The sequence below is a fragment of the Plutella xylostella genome, chromosome 18 (genome assembly GCF_932276165.1).
Source record: "Plutella xylostella chromosome 18, ilPluXylo3.1, whole genome shotgun sequence".
Classification (NCBI taxonomy): Eukaryota; Metazoa; Arthropoda; class Insecta; order Lepidoptera; family Plutellidae; genus Plutella; species Plutella xylostella.
The window spans coordinates 4,882,201-4,906,995 of record NC_063998.1 but is presented as its reverse complement, the minus strand read 5'-3'; the positions used below and the strand labels follow the sequence as shown (position 1 = coordinate 4,906,995).

General features: G+C 40.0%; 1 protein-coding gene across 3 annotated transcripts in view; it reads right to left on the bottom strand.

Annotated features, from left to right (window-relative positions):
* Positions 1-417: 417 nt before the first annotated feature.
* The window catches only part of LOC105391004 (semaphorin-2A), a 319,874-nt gene continuing 295,496 nt past the window's right edge, over positions 418-24,795 (bottom strand). For all 3 annotated transcript variants that reach the window (XM_038114079.2, XM_038114080.2, XM_011562409.3), the window contains 10 exons: positions 19,974-20,244; positions 16,780-17,010; positions 13,601-13,859; positions 12,099-12,259; positions 4,644-4,744; positions 3,898-4,070; positions 3,336-3,527; positions 1,944-2,081; positions 1,676-1,784; positions 418-1,583 (listed from right to left, as the gene is read on the bottom strand). In XM_038114079.2, coding sequence (XP_037970007.1) covers positions 1,527-1,583; positions 1,676-1,784; positions 1,944-2,081; positions 3,336-3,527; positions 3,898-4,070; positions 4,644-4,744; positions 12,099-12,259; positions 13,601-13,859; positions 16,780-17,010; positions 19,974-20,244 — 1,692 coding nt within the window. In that variant the 3' untranslated portion in view covers positions 418-1,526. The remainder of the gene's footprint in view (positions 1,584-1,675; positions 1,785-1,943; positions 2,082-3,335; positions 3,528-3,897; positions 4,071-4,643; positions 4,745-12,098; positions 12,260-13,600; positions 13,860-16,779; positions 17,011-19,973; positions 20,245-24,795) is intronic.

The window sequence follows — 24,795 nt, the reverse complement described above, 5'->3', positions numbered from 1 at the left end:
TTTGCTTTAGTTAATCGAACAATACTATTTACACGGGCTTACAGTACCACTTCTATTATGATATGGAGTTGAGTAAATTGTTAATCAATAGCTAAGATGAAATTTGTGATGAGTAAATAAGTTTATATTTGTCAGCAGAAACCTAATTGCTTCAGTTCTTTTTATGATATTTTCAACTCTAAAACAATGCAGATCTTTGCTCACAAAGTAATTACTATTTATAATTTGATTGCTATTTTACATTATTAAGGTTGTTAAATGATGTCACTGTACAAAAATTATTATGCTCCTGATTTAAAAGAGTTCTAAATAAAACAACTGGTGAACATAAAATTAATTAATGTAATGTTCTTGATAAAGGATAACAATTCTTCTCCATTTATTATTGATATTTTAGGGTATAATTTACCTCATGCCAGTTTATTACATCTTCACGGTTCAACTTGAAGGAAAGATATGTCACCTTGTTATTTTATTTTGAATGGAAATAAATATGGCAATTACGAAGATGGACACAATGATTATTATGATTTAAAACGTTCCGATCATTAGATTAAAAATTACATTTTCCTAAATGAGTTCTCTTAATATATCACAGGCTTAAATTATAATATCGTTTTTTATGATTAGGGACGTGCATACTAAAAGTACGTACACTTACATTTATAGGTACAGTCGAATGAAATTAGGTAACTATTTACACAGATAGGGGGAAAATAATGAGGAGTACCCTCCCACAACCCTCAGAGATTCCAAATTACTGCCGCGCACTCTACAAACACACGGCAATATCTATAACTTCTATACTTGAAACATTTTAGTGCGCTCATTGAGTCTTGATCGTTTAACATGTATTTAATTTATATTAATTAATCAAGACGCATTGCACGAACACAAAATTTTTGATAATAACTTATAAACAAAACACGGGTGTCATTAACTACTAATACTCTTTAAACATGGGGCAAAATATAAATTTATAATAATGGCAAGTATAAATGTACTTAAATGCATGATTTAGGAATTTAACTCGTACAAAAACAAGTCTAACAATTATTTTCCTACACTCTTACCCAACGAACAAAGCGTACTTACAATACTATACGAAAATTCAATTTCTATATCTCTTTTTACATTTCCAACAAGCAATCCATAACTTTTCATTAACCATTCCTTTAAATTTCAAATTATTTATTAAAAATCCGTAGAAATTTTAGTCCAATTATTTTAACCAATCACCTTCTCTCATGTTCCAATCCTTACGGGAACAGTAAATTCACTGCACTGTTAAACTGTTTTTAAATTTTTTAACTAGATGGCGTTGCACCTGGTTAAATCACTAGTACTTGAGCGGGATCTCGACACCTATGGAGTCGCTAGAGGTATCTGTGGAGCGGAGTATATCGTGGATGGTCTCATGAGAATATGTTGAAGTATCTGAGGCCGGCCGTGAGGTACGGCACGGGCACGGCGCCGGCGTAGTAGTTCACTGACTGGAACATGAGATAGGCGATGTTTAGAAGCTATCACACGATCTCGTTTGGGTGCGCGTTCTGATTCGAGTCGTTTTGTCTCGAGCATTGCTGGAACAAAAGACAACTATTAGTCAACTGTTAAATTTTCACAAAACTAATATTTTAATTGTGAGAAAATTAAATATTGATCAGATACATACATCCTGCTTCCGTTCCCACGTTTTCATGGCTGTCTTATACTTTTCGAATTCGTGGCACCAGTTAGAGTAGATCTTCTGGTATTCGTTGCTCTTCTCCGGCGGTGAGCATCTGAAAACGAATACATGCTTCAGCTATAAAACCACACTCTTTAACTTAAATTATAATGCATATTATTTAGTTAATTTTATAAATTTTTCATATACTTATATTTTTTTATTACTAGAAGTTACTATAAATTTCACAAAGATTTAAAAAGTTTTTACGTACCGATGAGTGTCAACAGTGATGTTGTAAGAGCACAACAGGGACCCTCCCAGCCAGCAGTCGTATCGCCCCGCGTCCGCTTCGCTCACAGAAATGATCAACAGTCCGTGTTCCGACGTCTCAATGTACTTCTCCGGTCGACTGCAAATAAAAATGCACAATATATAAAAAGTATCAAAACCGTTCGGCCGCGCTACATTGATTTGGATTAAAACTGGGGGCCGTATAATTAAAACAGAAATAATTATAATTAAGAAAAGATCCGGTTTTGTATTTCATTCATAAATAAAAATCATTAGAAGGGTACGGTATAACCTGACCTAACCGTATGTTGTGTCGATACTTTATTATTGGTAGGTAGGTAGAAGATTTAATGTTACCGTATTTAACATTAAGACAGTAACAGTATAGTACGCTAAAATCATTCTACTACTACTAATAGCTGAAGTAAAAGCAATTGCAGTTGAACCCATTTTTAGGAACTATACCTACATAGGTATAGTAATAAAACTTTGTATCACTTGTGCTCACACTTAAAAATAGTACTTATACATATTTAAATCGGTTCATCGCAGATTTAGGATGTGAAATGTCACCGACATATTTGTCTATGTTATCCTACCTAATCTAATTTTAAACAATAAAAACATCATTACCACTGATTAACCATTACCGATACGTAAAATATTTATCTTTCTCGAGCCGCACCGCTCCGCGTAAACACCCCAAGCCGTTATTGGTGGAGTTTTAAAACGAAACAAGTATCCCCTGTTTAGTAAAATGAGCCGATAAACAATGTCTGAAGTTCCCGCGCCCCCCGGCTTTTAATTATTGCGAAGGAAGTGCGATAGCGGCAGATTTGGAAACAGTTTAATTAATGGTTGCATGCGTGTACTGCTTAAGTGTTTTCAAAATTATTCTTAGCTTGTTTACGTAACAATTAAAGGTTGGCGTAAGGGTGCAAACTTGAGGTAATTACGGGCTTTGGTGTAGTTTAGCGCCGCGATTACAGCTACTGTCAGGGCTTTGTAATGGTTTGTTTGTGCGGTAGCTACTTTGATTTAGGAGGAGTAGTTTTTCTTGACCTATATTCACAATATAATAATGAATAAAAAATGTTGCTGAAAACTGTTTCAATTCTGTAACTTGGTTCTATTTGTATCTTCGAACTCAATTTTGATGGCAATTTAGAAGAAGAACTCTTTAGTTGCCCGGCATTTGATTCTCTCACTTACATCGTTCAGATGTATGGATTTTATTATATCAAACATGATCACAGTTATACACTTTCATGGTATGCTATAAGTGACATAAAAACTCCCTTAATTTACAACAACATATTTCTGGGAGAAAGAAAGTTCAGTAAGTCCATAAATATTGGCCAAAAAAACTTACGTAAACGTGATCGGATGCCGCCCCTTCTCCCTTGAGTAGTGGTACCAGGTCACCGCCCGCGGCTGCAGCACCTCGGGCATCTTGACGAAGCTGCCGAGGTGCAGGCTCTGCCCCCACGTGGCCGCCACGGACTTGCGCGCGATGGATGAGTCGCAGATGTCCGCTGTTTCGTTCGCCACGTCTTGGATTAAGCTGGTGGGTGGGTTTAGGTTTAGTGTTTTGTTGTTGCTGTGCGTATGGTTTAATATGATGATTATTTTGGATTGATTTGGTAAAAAGTTGGGTTCATTAATTTTGTTAAATTAGCGCACATTGTGTAGGGCCGCAGGGCAAAAGTCACTCATGTGTATATTTTATATGACAATACAGACCGCTGCTCCACTGCATAGTCTGCGTATAGATAGAGCAAGCTGCGACCCAAGAGAATTTGATTAAGTACTTTTTTATAAATATAATACTTGGAATGATTCAGGGGCTAAGTAAATCAATGTGGCAAAATCTGCCTACCACTGAGTTCCTCCATTCCTTCCACACCAGCCACACCAACCAAGTAAGTACTCACCCAGGCACATACTCGCGGCAAACCCCGGCGTCACGATCCCACCCGCAGTACGGGTCTCGGGCGCAGCGCACGCACGCGTCATAGCGACGCGCACACAGCGCCAGCCGCAGCTGCAGCACGCGCCGGTCCGACGACGCGTAGAGCGAGCCGTGCGCGCGCGACAGAGACATCGCCTGGGAGGGAGACGGGAGATGGTTGATCAGGTTGTCTTATACACTTATTATTTATTTATTAGTTTTTGCACAATTTACAAAGTAATAATGTAAAACCAGGTGGACTTAATGATAAAAGCATTTTCTGCCAGTCAACCTGCAGGAGGTACAGAGAGTAAAACAGTACAGGCACACAAAAAATTACAATAATAAATATATCTACAAAAATATGTATTGTGCAAAACCTAATATTAATACACTATATATAATTACACTTGTGGATTTAAGTCATGAAATATACATTGGGTACATCGATTAAACGACGCATAGTAATGGTTAAAAACGTAAGATGAGTGCATGATATAAAAATATTAAAATCTTAACAAATATTCATGTTAAAGTAACTAGAATCTAGAAACAGGTTGTCCATTTTGTTCATAGCTAGCTTTGTGCTACGAGAAATCGTAGCAAATGAGGCGTAGCGGTTCGTAGCGCGTAGCCGCTACGGCGTAGTAAATTTTATTACTGTGATATTTCATTAGACTTTCAGTAGGTTGCTTAGCACCAAAAGGATCTATAAGTTTCAGTTATTACCTGAATTGGTTCTCCCGGGGTCACGTCGAATATATCCAGCAAGGCAGACTGACTATCCCCGTTGCGGGTCCACTGTACAATTTTGTGGATTTTACCCTCGTCTGGAACAAAATAAAAGAAAATTAATCGATGAAACAGAGACAGTAGTTACGGTTAATCGTGCGTTTCAATTACGTCGGTCGCAAGATTTCGCTGAACCCCTCGGGATCGAATGCATTTGACGTCGTTTTGGATCGTTTCATTTGAAAATAAAATACATTTGTAGCGAGTATTTTAATTTCATCCATAACAAAACGATATTTCGCAACTAAAATGTTTCAGTAAAATATTTTTATTTAGAATTTCATTTTGATGTCCGTTAACCTTTTAACCGGCCAAACCAACTAACACTCGTACACAAAAATCAACATTTACATTCACTCCCTTCTACACCATGCAACTCCGCAGAGGCCGGCGCCCCAAGGAGGCCGGTTCATTGTTCGCGAAGGTCACAGCTCGGCTGCACAAAGAGGCCGAATCAGACCGAATTAATATTCGGAGCACGGATCTTAATAGCTAATTGGATTACGTATGTACCGAAATTGCTTAACTGGGTTATACATGTAACATACAATGGGAGACGTGTTACTACCCAGGCGCGGGCTTGTCGAATGCTCTCGGATCCTTGTGATCTGAATGATGTGATCGTCTTAGTTAGAGTATTATGCTGTTCACGATAATGGAACTTTATACACTTTGATTTTGGCGTTGGTTTGGGTAATTAATGGTAAACATTAACAGTCTGTATTCTACGGAATTGTCGCTGTAATGACAATTATTATTATAGAAAACTATTACAACAATATATAATGAGAGTGAGGGTGTAGTAAACCACTTTTGCAACGCCCTGTATAGGTTATACAATGTGATACAATATATAAAGCTAAAATATACTTCTTTGATGTACAACAAAACAAACGCGCATCACACACTCTTTTCGTCGCCTCAAGGGGATCGTCACAAAGTTCGCAAAGCACATTATACTATTAAGTTAAGACAAGACACAATATCGTTTGATGCGATAATAGACAGAACAAGAGAAAGCATTCACGGCAGACAGCGGGCGCGTCCTTATACAAATGTGTTTACGGAGCTCGCTACATGTTTTAACCCTTAAAGTGACGTGTTTGACGCGATTAAGTTGAACCAGTATTGACGTGGCACTAATTACGTCATGAGGCATTGCATTGTGAAATTTGCAGCCTTACACTGTTATTAGACGTAGTGTTAAACCTATAAATATAATATGGTAACTAGGTTTTTAAGGCTATTAAAATAGGGAAGTCCATTTTCCTGCTGTGGATATGAAAAATAACGCTTTTAAAATGATGAAGTTACTTTTGCCTAGTTAAATCGTTAAGTTGAGTTATATAATCTTTCACAAACAACAGCATATGTTTTCTCTACTTTGTTTGCACACAAATCAATCAATCGCAATGCAGTATTTCTTACTTCAGGTCTGATTTCGTTCATTTCAACCTGCCGAACCTCACTCAAAACAAGGCACATACCACATAAGTAAGTACCTACCTACACATGATTCATCTAAATTCCTTTAGACATCTAAATGTGGGAGTCTGACCCAATTTGTCTTGGGTGGACATATTCCGATCACGGCTGGGCCAAGCAAAATAATTAAACAATCCTACAACGTACGTGCGAGGCCGCCCCTGGGGCTCGGAACAATAACGAAATTCATAAGGAATTGTCCCCACCAGCTGATGTGGTAACAACCATTTATAGTGCCACAAACTTATCTGTTCCGGTGAGAACGAATTAAATTGGTCCATATCTCGTTACTCACTAATAAATTATATATTGATATAGATTAGATGGATTCATTTAAACCGCAAGGGTAAATTGCCATTACGGGAGAACTTAACATCCTAGAGAATGAAGAAATATTAGAAATTTACGTGAACTCTTACCGGAACAGATAAGTTTGTGGCACTGTAGTGATAATATACCACATGTATTTTTTTCATTAAACTATCTCTCATGACTTAAGTGGATATGTAAGATCAGCTTTAATTCTAATTCTAAATATGATAGGCAAGATGTTCGGCCAGTAACCTTACAATTTTACTTTACAGCCTTTGTAAATATTCAAACTTTTCGTACAAAAAGCATAAAGACTTTTATGAGCTAAGTCGTTCCGATCCTTGAAGTATGCAGTAAAGTATATTTTATTTAGAAGAATCCAAGACGCAACTCTCATGAATATATTTTTTTTAATGAATAAAAAACACCGTAAACAACGCCTTAATTACTTTTTCCTATTTAACACACGAACGATTTTCACAGCTTTGAAAGTGGCTTCAAAGAAAAATAACCCCATGATCCAATAAAAACTCTCTCGCGGCCTAAGTGAAAACTCGAGCCCCCGAATAATATAAGTTTTATTCCTGAAAGTGGTATAAATTCCACCACAAAGTACCAAGTTAAAGGTTATTGCTTTTCATAAAAAGAACCTCTAGATTTACCTATTAGCCATTGTAAGATATTTTCTTAAATCCGCTCCCAATTTTATCTAACAACCTCTCCAATGATATCGGGTTTAATATAACGGAGATAGTTTAGGAAATTGGACGCTGCATCTGTGTAAGCTAGTGTCCCTAAATAGGTTTCTCTTTGATTTCCCACACATGGTTAGTCAGCAATTTTATAGTAAGGAAAAAGTTAATGTATGAATATGTAACGTTCGGTCGGTATTCCGCGGAGTTTTATCACGAATCGCAATATGTATTTTATGGCAGCAGTAAATCGAGTGTTGTAGCTTTTAACCGTTTGCCTACGAGAGGGTTAGAGCCGATTTTTACGAGATCCCGAACGAATTTGTTGATTATGTGAGTGTTGCTTGTTTCAGAAAATTGCTTAAACCTTCATGCTTATGAATATGTTTATGAGTTTTATGACCCATCTGTATTATATATTACGTGGGATTGGAGAAATATACCTGGTTGTTATTATATTCAAGAAATCAATACGTGTTTGTATAATGAAGGTCAGTCGATCGCACGCACAATCGTAAAATCTTATGGCCGCAATGGCTGACCACCAAAAGTTACATGAAGGACGGCTGTTATGTAACTTGTACCTACGCAATTATAACTGGCCCAATTACTTGGCAATTTCTGAATTAGAAATAGAAATAATAATAGAGACAGTAGGTATGTAATGCTTAAGAAATTATATATTCACTTCTAAAATGATTACCTACATTAACCTACTCTGAATAAGTACGATCGGCCATTATGGAAATGTCGGTTTATAAATATTGGAGTAGTTTACAAAAATAACTTTTTATAGTGGCGTAAAGTGTATTTATGTACACAAATAGCAGCGTGGCGGATCGAGCGATTATTCCGGGCACGTTCAAAGGTGTATTTTTAAAGAAGGTGGCCGGCTCGCGGCCTCCCCCGAAACTTCCCCGTCCTGCACCTTTTGATATTCAATATACGGGACCCGGCAATCCTTTGATGAGATGTTTTATGCAAAAAACGTTAGCGGGCGCGAATAAGCGTTCCGAGTGAGCACATTAGTATGCCGGGACCCGCCGGGCGCGGCGAGCCCTCCAGTTTTGGGGGAATAAAAAAATCAATGTTTATTTCCACAGAACGCGATTTGAATACTAATTATCCGCATAGCTAATTGTGTTGCGTTTTCGTTAATGTGCGATCGCTTTGCTAATGTCTCTCGAGAGCATAACAATTACGGTTTCTTTACACCTGTTTGATTACGACGGGGATAAAGAAAATCTTGGCTCATTACTTCATTAGATACCGACCTTTACGGGCACATCCAGGTCACGTCAGAATGTCTAAGTTTGATAGCTACACTTCAACACAATATGGCGGTGGAAGCAGAGCCGGTAGCTGAGGTGTTGCAAACTATAAATTACTCTGGAAATTCCGGCGGTGTATCGTATCGCTACACGGCGATAAATATTGTTCATTTTAGTGGAGGGGTAATGCGCGTCGATGGAGCCCCAAGCGATACTAAGTTAGGCCAACTACAGCCCGCAGAAGGAAAATGGGAGAAACTCTGCGCCACTCGGGGAAATACGAGGTGCTGGCAACACTTTATGTCCCCCGCGCCCGCGCCCCGCCCCCGCCCCCGCGGGCCCCGCAGCTCAGGCACCATGATTCAAACGCACCTTAACATATCATTTCACGCCATACCCATTTCATGTTTATAGCAAAACTTGGAGTTCATGCACTTAAGCAAATGGGTTTCCAATATGTACTTAAAAGAGCAACAGCGCCGAAGTATCATCATATCTTTGCATGGAAAATTGTAATATAAATTATTACCTACGTTGCATACATGTAGCGTCAAAAATATTAGCTACTTTGTGAAACTTTCGCAGCGCTAGCACCCTGTTCTTTATTACTACGGTAAACCAGCCAACTAAATATTGCATATGTAAAATGTTTTGCATGTTATTTTAAATTTCATTAAATGGGTATGAGTTACTGTTTTCAGGTGTTATTTCCATTAAGGTTTCTGACATTAGTACCTACGTTGGTGATTTTGACTTCCTTTACTAATAATATCCGTACTTGCTCCTCATAATGACACGTCACGAGCAAGCATGCGGGGTGCATCGTCATATCGTTAACTAAATTTCGACATCAAAGGACACAACATTTTGCGACTTTGAGCTTCTATAATTATATCATCAAATAGCAATAACGTTTGGAGCGGACCGACCGTTGATCCGACTGTGAATTTTAAATTGTTTTTAATAGCTTGTGCCACTCATGTCGGAGTGCCCCGCTCTGCCTGCCAAATACGAAGCATATTTTTGCCCCCACCCATAAACATTGAGAGAAAACCAACAAAATAGTAAAATTCAAACATCCATCGCGCAAGTAATTCCGTGAGAACAAAGCAATCGTAATTAAATTTCAGTTTCAGTTGAAATTAAGTACATAATACATGTTTAGATATATTGTGTTGTTGACATAAAGACTTGGGCCCGTACGATATGTAAACATTAATATGTTTCCAAATTGTTCACAAAGGCGCCCTTGGTTCTGTAGAGACGTAACGCGGCGAATTTAATTAACTTCGTTAACTTCTAAATACTCTTAACGTCTTTGATACCTCGGCGGCACCCTTTCATCGGGAAACACAAGGCCCGGGTGTGTTGATGACAGTTGTTTGACAACAGTGACGCCGCGCGCTGATTGGTCGAGGCGGCGGCGGCGGCGCGGGCCGCATTGCGGGCGCATCACACCTTCATTCCTCATTGTCTGCTCGCACTCGCCCCGCAAGTTTCGCTGCAGTTTAATGCATATTATAACGCGGTAAGCACTGGAAATGGGCTAAGCGGCGGGGAAATATCGCCCGTCGACCGCCGCCACATGAGCTCTCTTTATTGAAAGAGTAAACTGTCCTTTTTCACCGACGCCTTGAGCTCTTTGTGATGCTAGCGCTAGAATTTTGCGCGACTTATTTTCTGCTCGAGAGTGGGTCATAATGAACTTCACTTTGGTAAACTTTCGGGATTTCATGGCAGAATGACGTCTAATTGCACGCCAGAACTAGCAGTGGTGCTCTGTAATAAACAGACTGTAAACAAGTTTTGAAACACATTGTCATCTGCGTACTTTGTGCGGTTAAAGTTGGAGTAATTATCATGGCACGTGGCCACGTAGCTTTAGGGATCGTGAAAGGCGAACGTTTAAACAATTTAATATTCTACACACAAGCATTTCAAACGCCAACTCAAACGTAGCTCTCCTTTTGGAAAAGTTGTTCCGTAAACGAATCCCCCTTCGTTAGATATCTACGTGAGGTTAATTCACCGGTACGGCGGAGCGGTCCCGCGTCGGTTTGGGGGAAAATTGGTGAAAATTGCAACAACATCGGCGAAAATTACCACTTGGTGTTGTTGTTTAGTGTTCCGACTCGAATTTATGCGGCGCGGTGGCCGAGTGACGTCCGAGCCTCGAGTGTGCACACATACTTACATCGACAATAACAAGTACGTGTCGAGCTGCCGCGGAAAAAATAATATTTAATGTTAATATCATGAGATTTATATTTACATTTTAGCACATTATTATAATGAGACTCGTCAGCTACAGTACAACATAAAGATTCGTGTAATGCGGGACATTCATCCACAGGTTATAGCCGAACCTATACCAAGTTTTGAGTTACCTACTATCGTCTATAAATAATTCAAAGTACCAACGTACTTAGATCTTTGTTTCTGACGCCGATGCATCAACGGCTGCCTAGTGCAGAGTTACTTTTTGCATATTTGCAGTTCCCTCGACCATTTATCATTCCATTTCGACGATGTCATTTAAAGATACCATGGGCGGGATAGGGGAAAGGCCCTAAATCAAAGACAAAATTAAAAAATCGTTTTCGGCGACCGCGTCCGAACAAAATGGCCCTTTCATAGGTCTATGGCGGAGGGGAAAAGCCTCCTTCACTCAGGTCCGGCTACTGGAGCCAGCTGTCAGACTGTCAGAGTTTACCGCTACCGATCTATCTAGGTATAGGTATATGTATGAAATTAATGATATTAATAAGTAGAATGTGCGAAAGTGCGTTTGATTGTCATTTTACACATAAAAAATGACAATTTTCGAATTTTATCAGTCTGGATGTGTTGGTGCTCGTCAATAATTTTTCCACATCGGAAACTCTTAGATGATCATTTATAATTAAGCTGCCTAAATTTTATTCACCTTCTAAGCTATACATATAGTTTATAACACAGAATTACTAGTATACAAAGTTGCTTAAGTTGTTTAGTTTAGTTAGTTTAGTCTACAGTTTATACTGGATCGAGCGCGTAAATCATTCCAGTCGGTGGATCGGAACGTGAACGCGCCATGAAAATGCCGTCGGAATCCAGACGAGTCCGAATGTCTAGTTGTCACGGGCTAGACGAATTATAGCCTTTGTGCCACTTTCACTGGCCAGCGCCACATTTTAATTTCCCTGTACGGCAGGCATTTTTTAATTCGTTTGCTTTTATGAAATTTTATGCCCGTCCCGTGTTCGTGTCACGAATGCGATTTTATTGTTTGCAACTGAATACGTGATTTAGATTGCTTTTTGTGCTGTTCCCGGAACGCCCTGTTTATGGAGGTTAACGGGTTTTTTTTCATCTTGATTACGAAAATTTAATATTTTATTTTCAGCATTAATAAATTAAATGCGCCTGACGTTATATTCACTTAGCGTTGATATATCGCGCAGAGTGAATCACCGTACGTGGCTGAAAAATGGCTGAGTGGGAAAGTTCATTTTGTCGCACTCAGCATTGATTAAAATTTATACAGGGTGTAACAAAAACGACATTCTAACTCACTCATATACTTAATATCTTAAACACCTTTTTGTAACACCCTGTATACTTAAACCTTAACTTATAGCAACAATACGTACTCGTCCCGGCGTAGTACACGGTGTACTCGAGCTGGCCCATGTGGCCCATGACCTCGACCTTGACCCGGTCCACCACGAGCCGCGTGAAGAACAGGTCGCGCTTGTAGTAGATCGGCTTCTCGTTCTCGTGCGACACCGCCGTGTCCATCAGCGGGTGCGATCTGTGGGCGACACGGGGATTAGGAAATAACAGTAAAGATAAATGATAAAATATTCTTTAACGGAAACAGTTTGCGCAAAATATTATCTACAGAGGGCTAGACCTGTCTGAGTAATGATACTCTAAGACCGTTCAGGTTTATGTGCAGGCCACTGTAATTATATTTATTTGAGGCACAAGGGAATGAAATTAAAAATACAGTAATTAAGGATTTTTAACTGATCCCTAAATAAAGGTGATGTTATGTACATTTACGCTTAGATATAGAGACACATTTGTTATCAGCTATTCCTGTCACAACCCAACATTTAATAATATGATGATGTAGAGGCGTAGAGGTAACAATGATTTAACTAAAATAAAAATTGTGCACATTAGTAAGAACAATGGTGAACCAAACACAACCTTTCTTTTGTTAGTAACAAGTCGTGCCTCTTCAATTCAATGAATGAACAAACAATAAGGCACCTCGCCCCCCGCGCCCCGCGCCCTCACCCCCCGGAAACAACAATGTAACACGGACGATAATGTCCCATACAAATGTCATCACGTCCCAGATAACAGCATCAAGCAAACTCCCCATTCATTTAATTAAAACCGCTACTCGCAGCACAGAATTTTTATATATTATTTCCAGCAGACAGGTGAAGTGTTAAAAACTCGACTCGGCGCTTGCACGGGAAAAAGGGAAAAAATCACTCAAAAATAATTCTCTCACTAGGGAGGTGAGAGTGGGGTATAATTAACAGGACGTGTCGACAGATAAAAGTGTCCCGAGATTTGAAAGGACCATTGTCGCTGAGGCCGAGACGTACCGCGCTTAAAAGTTACCATTTTCATAACGAGCTTCGAATAGTTTTTTTTATTGCGCCAGGGACAGATGTTGCGCATCTCGTGCTTTTGTGCTTTAATGTTACGCAAATGGTGTGCTTGCTTATTTTGCTGAACTCTCTTTGTGATACTTAAATTTATACTAAAGTTTGTTGTGAATAACATCAAGAGCAGATAAACATAGTGTGAGTCGAGCTCAGTCCTAGTGGACTGCCGACAGTAGTCGTGTAGCGGCTGGATAAGGAAGACACAGAATAGTCGTATCGTTGTTGTGTGGAACTCTTTGCTAAATCATCTATAATGGTCAGCATATTTTTTTTATCAGGAAATCGCTATCATTCGACTAAAAACGCATTTAACCCACACAAACTTATAAACTTGTGTGAAAGGTTAACTGGTATAGAGAATGCTGCTAGCATTAAGTTGGCCTTTGTACATATTTGTTGTATGTAAAATAAATAATTAATAATAATAAAATATCTCTATAAGTTTAATGTAAAAAAACACTTGCCTGATAAAATTGAGCACAGTATCGGGTAGCGACGACGTATCATTGACACACGTGCCGGGCCTCGGCTCCGGGACCTTGGAGCTGATGACGGGCAGCCAGGCGGAGCTGGACGTGGCCTGCTCCTTGAACTTGCCCTCGAAGGCCTTCTGGATGTCCGCGATGGTGAAGATGCAGATCGCTGAGCCCATCAGCCCGGTGGACGCCGTCGTGAACACCCCGTAGAAGCGGGTGTCGTCGCCTGGCACTTTGTATATGCTCTCTGTAGGGCAGAAAGAGGTAGATGATTGTTAGGAATAACCATGGGAAGCTTTTATCGTGTGTGACAGATATAATACAACGTTTGTTTAACCTAAAAAGTGTTTAAAGAATTCATATTCTTCTGAACAGCTTTCGTATTGTATTGTATTGTATTTATTATTCATAATATTCATTACATGTCAGGGAAAAAATAAATAAAATAATAATAATATTAAAAATTAAGTCATACCTAAACTAAAATTAAATACTAAAATAACATTGAAATGTACGTAGTAGTACAAAAATTCAAATACTAATAGATAGTCAATGGTAAATTATACAATAATAAAATGTCAAGGTAAATAATATAATAGATAGTCAATGGTAAATTATACAATAATAAAATGTCAAGAATAAAAAAATTAAAAGAATATACATGTCAGTAGTTATAAGTAAAGAATACAAAAAATCAAATATAATTTAAGTCTTCCTGCTAATGAATTCACCCACAGTGTAGAAGGCGTGCTGGACAAGCCACCTTTTTAGACATTGTTTAAAAGCTGGCAGTGACGGCGCATCCTTGATCTCAGTAGGTAAAGCGTTGTAGACCTCCGGGCCACACACGTGCACGGACTGCGCGCACCTCGCCAGCCGGTGCTGCACGGCGAGCAGCTGCCCCGCGCGTCTGGCTCTTTGGCTTTGCTTGTACAACTGCAGATTTTTCCTGACAAACAAGGCTACCTGCAGTATGTACAAGGAGGGTACCGTCAGCAGATTGAGCGCGATGAAATGGTCACGTGCCGACTCATCGCATCGTACTCGGGCTATAGCACGCACTGCTCTTTTCTGCATGACAAATACCCTGTGCCAGTCAGCCGCGCGGCCCCACAGCTCGATCCCATATGTGAGGAGAGACTGGATCGTGGCAAAGTAGCACGATCTCACCACCTCACTCGGGACGGTGGCTGCGAGCCGCGACAACGCGAAGCACGCGCCCCCGAGTCGGCCGCACAGCCAGTCGATGTGCGCATCCCAGAACAGGCCGCTGTCCAGTCTGAACCCTAGAAAGCAGGTCTCATTGACTTGCGACAAGGTCTCGTTCTCAAGTGTCACCTGGAGTGGGCGACCGCGCCTACCTGCCAGGTTAAAGTGCAGCAGGTGAGTTTTCTTCGGATTTAAGGCTAAGCCATTGATCCGAAACCATTTAGCAAGCTGCCCGGCAACTACACACAGCCGCTCCTCCAGGTCTTCAACTGAGCTTCCAGTGACAGTCGCTGCAACGTCGTCAGCATACATCGTCACGTGAGCGTCAGGTATGGAATCAGGTAGGTCATTCATCAGTAGGGAAAATATAATGTTGGAGACCGACGAACCTTGCGGAACCCCGATCTCAGTTCCCATCTCGAGTGACCTAACCAGCCCTCTCTCTCCCACCACAACTTGTTGTCTATCTGACATGAAGTCGCTAAGGAGATTGAGGGCAGGTCCCCTGACCCCATAGTGCTCCAGTTTGGCCGTGACGATGGAGTGATCGGCCACATCAAAAGCCTTCGACAGGTCGCAGCATAGGACAGCGACATGCCGGTTAGCGTCGCGCGAAGCTTTCTCAGAAGTAGAGGCGAATGGCACCAAAGTACCTCATCATCATCATCATCATCAGCCAATAATCATCCACTGCTGGACATAGGCCTCTCCCAAGGAGCGCCACAACACTCGGTCCTCGGCCTTCCTCATCCAACCACTACCCGCCACCCGCCTAAGGTCGTCAGTCCAGCGGGCAGGAGGGCGTCCCACGCTGCGTACCTACTTTGTTACAAATTTTTTGCAGTTTATAATGATGTTAGATACTAAAAAAATCTAAATGTATCGATTATTTCGGGAAATCCCTACTAAGTATATCTATAGCATGAATGGAACATACGGTGAATTTTCAATTAAACTCAAATTGGATTTGTGCTTACCACACATCCTATCCGTTAATGTAAGTAGTTTGTCTAAGTTTATAAACTTTAAACTAATAATTGTCAAGGGACCCAACTTCATATCTTGATGTCACTATAAATTGCTGTTACAAATAAACTAGTTGACCCATAAATATCATTTTCGGACTGGAACGAGGACAATTAATAATAAATGTGTGATTTCAAATTTCTCAACTAAATTTTAAGTTAGTTGTTTGCTTGATGAGTTTGATGACTCTAGTAATATTTAACTACTTTAAATTGGGACATTTCCAAGTAATTAAGGAATTTTCCGTCTTCATTCCAGTCCCTTGAATATTTTAAACTTATGTAAGATGTTGAGAGTTCATTGTGCCTAAAGATTTTACCTTAGAAAATTAAGCGTTTGAGGCTTAGACTTTTGGCCACTGCTAAGTCGTACGGAAGGTAAAGGGTAGGTACTATATTTAGAAATCGATTACGGTGGAGCCGTTAGCACATACCGAGAACCCATTGCCTAATAGCGCGCGAACGAAGTGTAAATATCACATCCATCGCAAATACTAGCCACTTGAGTGTACCTATTACGTGCTCATGAGTTATGCACGTAGTGTAGACGGGGGCTTCGCGTGAAAAACCGTGGTGGGCCAAAGCACCGGCTTTAATATTATATGAGCCACGGGTCTGGGGGCCTCCAACTGTACCTACAGAATCGGCTAGACTTTTGTCGCCCAAATTGCATCCGATTTTCACTTCGCACCGCGCCCGATCGAAGTGTTGGGACGTGGCTTGCGAATGTGTTTAGTTTATTTTCCTTGAGGGAAAATCTATTGTGTGCATTCTCGAACGTGCTGTAAATGCTCGCCTTAATATTGTATGCATACTAATCTCCCTCGTGCGCTAACTTCAACCAATAGGAATGCAGACTTAAAAATACATGTCTTTTAAACTTTTGTAGCACAAACCTTAGACTAATTAATAATCAAACACAGTTGTACTCACGTATCTCATTAAAGTAGAAGGGGAACTCTCCGGGGATGGAGCAGTTGAGCCGGGCCTTCAGGTAGGTGGCCCAGTTCTGGCTGAGGATGTTCTTGCCGCCGGTGTCCCGCTTGCAGACCCGGGCCACGCGGGAGTACACCGCTTTGCCGCAGTTGATGTACTCGACGGCTGTCTCGCGGAAGAAGAAGAGCACATAGTCGCCCACGTCGAAGGAACCCACGAAGTTCGGTTCTGTTGAGAAGAGTTGGTGGGTGAGAGGGTGTAAGTGGTAGTAAGATAAGCGCACCAATCAGAATAAAGTATGTAGGGTTAATATCCTAATAGCTACAGAGTACTAAGAAACAGTCATGACTCCAGCATTACTGTGTTCATGTCTTTTCGTGTCTTTTACATTTACATTTAATACTAAATTGCTTACTAAATACTACTATAATAAAGCTAACTTTATACAGGTACTTACGAAATTTTAATATACCTACGACTTATTTCAGATCCGTAAGTAGTATCAAGCACTTTGATTATTAGTTAACAAAAGGCTTTAGCAATGGCATTCTTAAAAATAATATTTTAATATTCGTGTTAAAGTCACCATAAATAATATCGTAAGAGTGTTAAAAGTCGATAACGTTACACAAAATAACCGCGAATAACCGGAATGCGCTTACGATGTGTATTTTAAATAAATGTTTTAATTAAATTCACGTTGAGACTAATATTATGGCTTTTACAAATAAATGGAACTTCACAATTGGAGTGATTGCAAAATTAATTTCATTTATACAACGCATGCGTCGGTTCGTGTACACATTGTGGACACATTACCCGTTATTCTGCGTGATGCGTTAATAAATATTAGATGAACGTAACTGACAATTTCGGTGAATATTGCCCTCACATTGACTATAATGTCACCGTCAACTGTCACTTAAAGCTCGGATTATAACTTTGTAAACGCGCCGCTCGCTTTCGCTACGTTATTTTAAACATGAGTATTATCGTATCGCGACGGTATGGGACCTCTAAATATTCCCGTCTAATAATAATATTAATAACGATCGCTAATATCACTAAGTTGGGATAGTATGAGAGCGCAGCTAGCATTAATAAGTGCTTATTTGTCGGTCTCATAATGAAAATGGCACGTGCCTAGGATTACCGGCGTGCGCGGCATTTGTTGATCCATATTGTAAAGCGATGCTCCTAGCAACCGCTGCAGCCAATCAGAGTGCGATCTTATTAAATTTTAATAAGGTTTCGGGTAACTGTTAATATATGAGAATAATGGCGGCAATAAATTGCGGCTTCACATATTAAACGTGTGCAGTTACGATTATTGCTGGCAGTTTCAGACATGTCGTGTGTCGCGTGAATTAAATTGAACCTATCTAATGTGGTCGCTTAGTTTAACGGTTCGTAAGTACACCGTTCAGCAGATTGACAATATTAACAATCGGGGACACGCTTACAGGGAAAATTTCACACCAATCTATAGAGCCATATAGTATGAATACTGTGTAATAGATAAGGAACTGTGCAATCTGTACACAAAACGCTGACTAAAGAATCTGATGTAAATGGAATAATGCAATTAAAGCCTCATTTCCATATCCGATGATCCAGGTAAAACCTCTTTACGCACACCATAATCAGTAACTGCATTACCCGTTGCAGTATTTGAATTAGAATGGGATAAATGACATGCAAATCCATACCGCTGCGGCGATAATTCGCCCGAGCACATCCGACCGATATTTGTAGCGCTTTACGCTTTACACCGCAAATACTGCACTGAATCCAGCTATATTCATTTGAGTGTCGTAATGCGATTCTATTGTTATGTCTGTATCTGATTTTGTTAGTTTAGGACTGGTTATGAGCGCAACGCTGTGTTCACGGGAACTTATGTCGTATATTTCGTCGGAATGGCAAGGCCGCACGTTTGTATTGCGTATTAGATATCTAGGTTATTAGTTCCCGTGAACCGCCCTTAAGTCGAAATGAATTTGTATCCCGAATTTGGCAAAACTTCTGCGAAATAATGGTCGGTGTTGTGTACCGTTTAATGAAAGGCTAGAATAATGATTAGGGAGAAATTAACGGATATTAGGCGGACTCAACGAGCCGTAATTTCTATTCCGGCGTTATTGTGGCGCATTTACACATTACCGACGGAGCGACGGAGCTATTTAATAAGCGAGAGATAACCGTTATAAACAGGCAGACTATTAAAGACTGACTTTTAAAGCAATATATATTTGTTGGATTTTAAATATTCACATAATCCACCTATCCATGTTAGTATGTTTATCTAATAATTTCTATTCCGGCGTTATTGTGGCGCATTTACAAATTACCGACGGAGCGACGGAGCTATTTAATAAGCGAGAGATAACCGTTATAAACAGGCAGACTATTAAAGACTGACTTTTAAAGCAATATATATTTGTTGGATTTTAAATATTCACATAATCCACCTATCCATGTTAGTATGTTTATCTAACGTTGTTATTGTTTCAATGCTTGTTCACAGAAAAAAACTGAAATTAGAAAAAGCTTAAGCCACAACTCGTGTCAACAGGCCGCACCGTGTCCAAAGACCGCGTCTCGTTAGAGAACACAGTGTAAATTTCATTGTTTAGGCGCAAACAGCCCAATTTCCACTCTAAATCGTGTAAATGCCGATAATTGTAGCATTTGTTTTAATAATTACTGAAATGAGCGGCAAATTCCCGGCATTGTTAATGAATGAGTTTAGCGGCGCGCTCGCATTGATTTTCACGTTTGCCGTTCGTTAGGCTTCAGGCTGCACTGAACGGCTTTCAGTTGTACTAATAATTATTTGAAATGCACCATTCTGAGCGTGTAGGCAGGTACAAAGCGGTAATTGAGAAACATTGACGTATGCTGGATGGAAGCCGAAGTAGGTCGCTGCTCATAAGCACTTCTATAACTCAGTGTAAACTAGGTTTTAACTTCATCTATTGACAATGTTGTTAGCACAGTCGATAGGCACATACATTAATGACGAAGTGTCTCTTATAACCGTATAAAAATAAGTAATCGACAATATTTTTTTTCCGAAATAGATGGTAGATTTACAGTGGATTTCATACTTCTACCGAACAGATAATCTTCGGGATGAACAAGATTAATACGAGTACGTTTGTAATTTAACAAAAGCAAAGGTAACTTACTGTCAAGCCACTTGGAGTCATACTTCAGGGTCCTCTTAAACTTGTACGCCGTCCTGCCGCTGGTAACATTATGAAGGTCCGTCCTAAAGATGACAGCGTCAGCCTTGGTGAACTCGGCATTGGTTCCAGAGTACAGGGCGGGGAGTCCCCCAGGGTTCCCGCTCTCCACCCACAGCGCCGTGGAGTTGTCCGCCGGGTCGTACGGACACTTCGCCACGCCCATGCCGATGCCGTGCACGTACTCCCGCCGCGACAGGTGAGTCAAGTTCGACTGAAACAATTGAACATCAGGTTAGATGAGCCCCTCACAGTTTATAGACTCCTGGTACATTAAACCCGGATATTGAACCATAAAACCATTTTTATTCTTATTAATTTTGTAATTACTACGCTCGAACTGCACTAATGACAAAGTTCGTCTCATAAAAAAATCATAGTAACTCGACTAGCGAGACCCTTTGTTTACGAGCTATCATCGTAAATTCCAGAATTAGTAAGGCGCATCAAAAGTTTGGCTATTAAAGAGGATGCCCGCTCACTTCAATTTTATGCACCATTAATCAAAAACACCGAGGAGTGTATATTTATGTATTTTAAAGTCACTCCCACTTCCCGTGAAAAGTCAGACGAAAAGCCCCCCGAAGAACCGCCACATCTGCTATTAATTTTACAAAAAGTACATCCACCGCGTGTTCGATACGATTTATAAACCGAGACTTATTATTTTGAAGGAGCTCGCATATTTTTTCGACAACGTGCCGGCGTCCTCTGGAGAATTCCTCTATTAGTATAATGCGATGGGTGGCGGGACGGTTTCCGAAATTATCATAAAATTACTAAATGTAGCATAAACGTGGGGCGGGCACTCGGGCAGCGCGCTCGTCGCCGTGGATTGAGACTTTATGTAAATTTTAACGACGCTGCGACCATCGGGGCCACCTGTGACCGCCCCCGCCCCCCGCCGCACGCACCCCTCACGCAGGGGGGGCCTCCACCTGTCGAAAACCTATGTCTTTTTTATTTCAATAAGCTGAGGATTAAATTAGCCATGCGAGAAAGTCCCTCACTCCTCGCCCGCACGTGGTAGAGACGCGGCCCGCTCGGCGTTCCGCCACCTTTACATAAAAAATAACGATTTTTACTCTATTTTTGTCTAGTTATTCAGCGAACGTTCCACCGAAGATTTTACTGCTGAACAAACAAGAACCCTCGGTAAAGAAACAATCCCAGTGTTTACACTGAAAGTGCGAACCTTAAACCGAACTCGTAAACCATTGCTTACTTTCAGTGGCCAATACATTATTTTCCTCGGGAGAGGGGGAGGGCGCACTCCGACCTAAGTCTAGGATAAACAACCAAATGGATCGGACGGAAGCGGGCTCCTTCCCGCAGTAAGAAAGTTTGCCCGCGGTCCCGCTACGGTCTCATTAGGCCTCTTTGCTTTGTTTATTCACGAAATTAGCATCGAGAAAAGCCTTTAAAATAGGCGCTCATGGAAGTAACGGTTTCGCGACCAATAAAACCGACGCCAATAGAACAATAAACACGGCGGCTCCTGAGCTTTCAATCTTTTGGGAGGGTTTTAAATATAATTTACCATAATACCGCCTGATAATGTTATTCAATTGTTCAACTTTGCTATAAGAAGCGACCGCAAAGTTTAAAATGTGAATGGGGTCTTAAAAGTCGATAGTGTAGAAGTTGGGCAAAGGTTTTTGTATGTAAAACACGTGAGCGTAGAGATAGTTGGCACCTGCACGGCGCTGCGCCCGTGAAATATGGCCTCCCGATACATTGTGCCCGCCACATACACGTCGGTTAATGTATACCTACAGGTTCTACGAGGTACCTACTCGATAAGCAAAGTTCTACAATAATAAGGCACAAACATAATGTTTAAATTTAAGTTCTAAAGTAAAATTTACCACTAATTATACATTTAATTTGAGCTAATAAGGTGCTGATACTGTATTTTATAAATTAATTTATTTTTCAATGAAGCCATTGCCGATATAAATGCCACTGTTAACAAGTCCAATTAACTTTCTATATCAGTGAGAAGAAGAGATAATTCCTAATTAGAAATAGCAGAACAGCAGCTAAAGTAATTATACGAGAGCAATGTCTTTCAGTAAGAGGATAATCCTATACTCCCATTGTATGAGTTTATCGTTTCGAAGATTAAGTTGTGCTTTTGACGTCAAAGATGACTACACTGTGTGTGTGGCGCGATCAATAACATCAAAGTTGAAACTATAAAGTAATTTATATGTACGCTACAGATTAAATAGAGGCAAGTCTCAAACGAACGCGCGATGTAGCGGCTGAGAAGTTTCTGCGAACATGTCACTATCAGTTATTAGCACGAGCCGGCAGCTCGCGGATTTTGTAATTATATTTCGCGGCATCGGGAACAAAGAATACTTGCTGAAGTTGGTACTTGGGGTCGAAAAGATAGAGAGGAATATCTATAGGTATATGTGGTGCATGAAAGCCTCCTCTAGTGACGTATAAACTGTACCTTAAATGTATACGTTTGACTGGTTAATCCCTTCAGAACACACTTTTCTAACACGTTAAGAAAAATAACTATACGTAGTTAATTCTGCTCAATATTATTGCCGTGACAATTGCTTTCTGGTTTCAGTCATCTGTTTTTTCTAACTAAAGGGAAAAAGTGTCCTGAAAACCTATTTGCAGTTTGGTTCGTGTCCGAGATCCTTCAGAGAGCGAAGCATATCTTCACTCTACGAAACAACTTACATTCGAAGATGTGACGAGTAAGCTTACATGTCGGCAAAACTTCAGGCTGTATTGGAGGCACACTCGCATTTTATGAATAAATATTAAGGGAGCGAGTAGCGTAAAAGTTTTCGTGAGATGCAGAGGTGTGCGAGTTGCATAATCAGAGTACACGAGAGTACCGGAGGCAGTAAAGTTTTGACGGAGCGTATCACTTGCATCTACCGAGCTCATTTGGCATTCCTAAAATGCGAAATCATACTACAAGACTTGTAGTGGAATCTTGCGGCTGAAGTTGCCAAAACACTCGCGCAAGTTCGAACAAAAGTTAGTGCCAGTATAAAAGATAATATTAAACGAGCATAAAGTAAGCGTAAAATGTCGTCTCGATATTGGCTTCTAATTTCAGTCGCGATGGAATAGTGCACCTGTGCCCGAGTATTTTCAGGTGAAATACGAGTATGGGTTTCACAACTATAATATCTGTCTACAAGTTACATTGTATTGCCCCAGCGTACGCTCGGTTCCGGAACGATGTAAGTTACCGACACATTTTGTTTGAAACGGGTCTTTGTGTGTATCGATGAGTGGCCTGTATCTGACGATCTATAGGTACTTACTAAGCTGTAACTCTAGTTAGGATGAGGTTGAAAATAATTATTTTAGTAAAATAGCCGCAGTGCAAGTTGTAAATGAAATGTTGACATAAAAAGCACTTTTGGCTGGAGCCGTGTTTTGGAGAACACTTTTCATTGGACAGGTTTACGCGACGAGTGCGGCTCGGCTCATTGTGTGGATTATAAAGTGATTTACTAAAGTGCACTTAACGACACGACGACCGTCCGCGTCCTCCTGTTTCGAGCATTTACCTTAATGACATTAACAATGTTGTGTGACACCATCCGCTAAATGATATTCCTGTGACCCAATTATTAATTTACTCCATTATGACAGGCTTGATGAGTTGTTTTAACGGTTATCTGTTTTTGTTCAACGGGACAATTTGATTTGATTGAAATAAGCCCGTTGTTCGTGCTTGTTATCAGATTTACTGTTACAAAGTACATTTTACGCCTCGGGGATTTGTGTCATTTTGAATCAATATTTTATATGAAACATATTTATTTGGCATTGTCAAATTTATCCGGATAAGCAAGACCGAGTTGGCTTTAGAAACGACGCAGAATAATATGCTACATTCACAATCTGCACAAGGGCATTTATTTTGCGGAACATCGTCTTCGTTATTAGTTGATATTAAAGTTATTTTATACGAAATATAAAGTTTGAAAAAGGCATCGCGGTTCGGGATTGCATCTTCTTTGTGTAGTCAGCGGATTCGATATCCAAGTTGCTTTTGTTACAAGTTTGAGTGACTCGGGTTTAAAGGAAGTGCTGTATGAAATCTCTCTCAGCTCCGTCACGTACCTGCGAGTGCTAAACTTTCTAGTAACTAGTGTAAATTTGTTTCTATAACATTAAACTTGAAAAGTTCCCCTCTTCTTCCATTGTGTTTCAGTTCTATGTTGTATTTTTGATTTAGTATTTCTATACTTAGGGTAAGACCATTCTGTAGATAATGATTGCTTTTGATTTAAGTTTAGACTTTTCCGTAGATAATGATTGCTTCTGAATTAGGGTAAGACCATTCTGAAGATAATGATTGTTATGGTAAGACTAAGGCCTTAGTAAGGCTAAAAAATCGGTGTTTTAGAATATAGCATTTAATGTAATAGCGCATTTTAATTTTAACCAAAAGCACGATAAATTATTTAAACGGTTTTAGCCTAATTTATACTCATATACCTTACATAAATACAACTTATACATATATAATCTTATACGTGTGATTATATCAATTATCACATACTATAAATCCTAACTAATATTATAAATGCGAAAGTAACTGTGTCTGTCTGTTACTCTTTCACGCCAAAACTACTGAACGGATTTGAATGAAATTTGATATACATACGGTCTAGACCCTGGGAAAGAACATAGGCTACTTTTTATCCGGGAATTCCCACGGGAAAACTTTTTAAGGCGAAGCGAAGCGCGCGGGAACCGCTAGTATTAAATA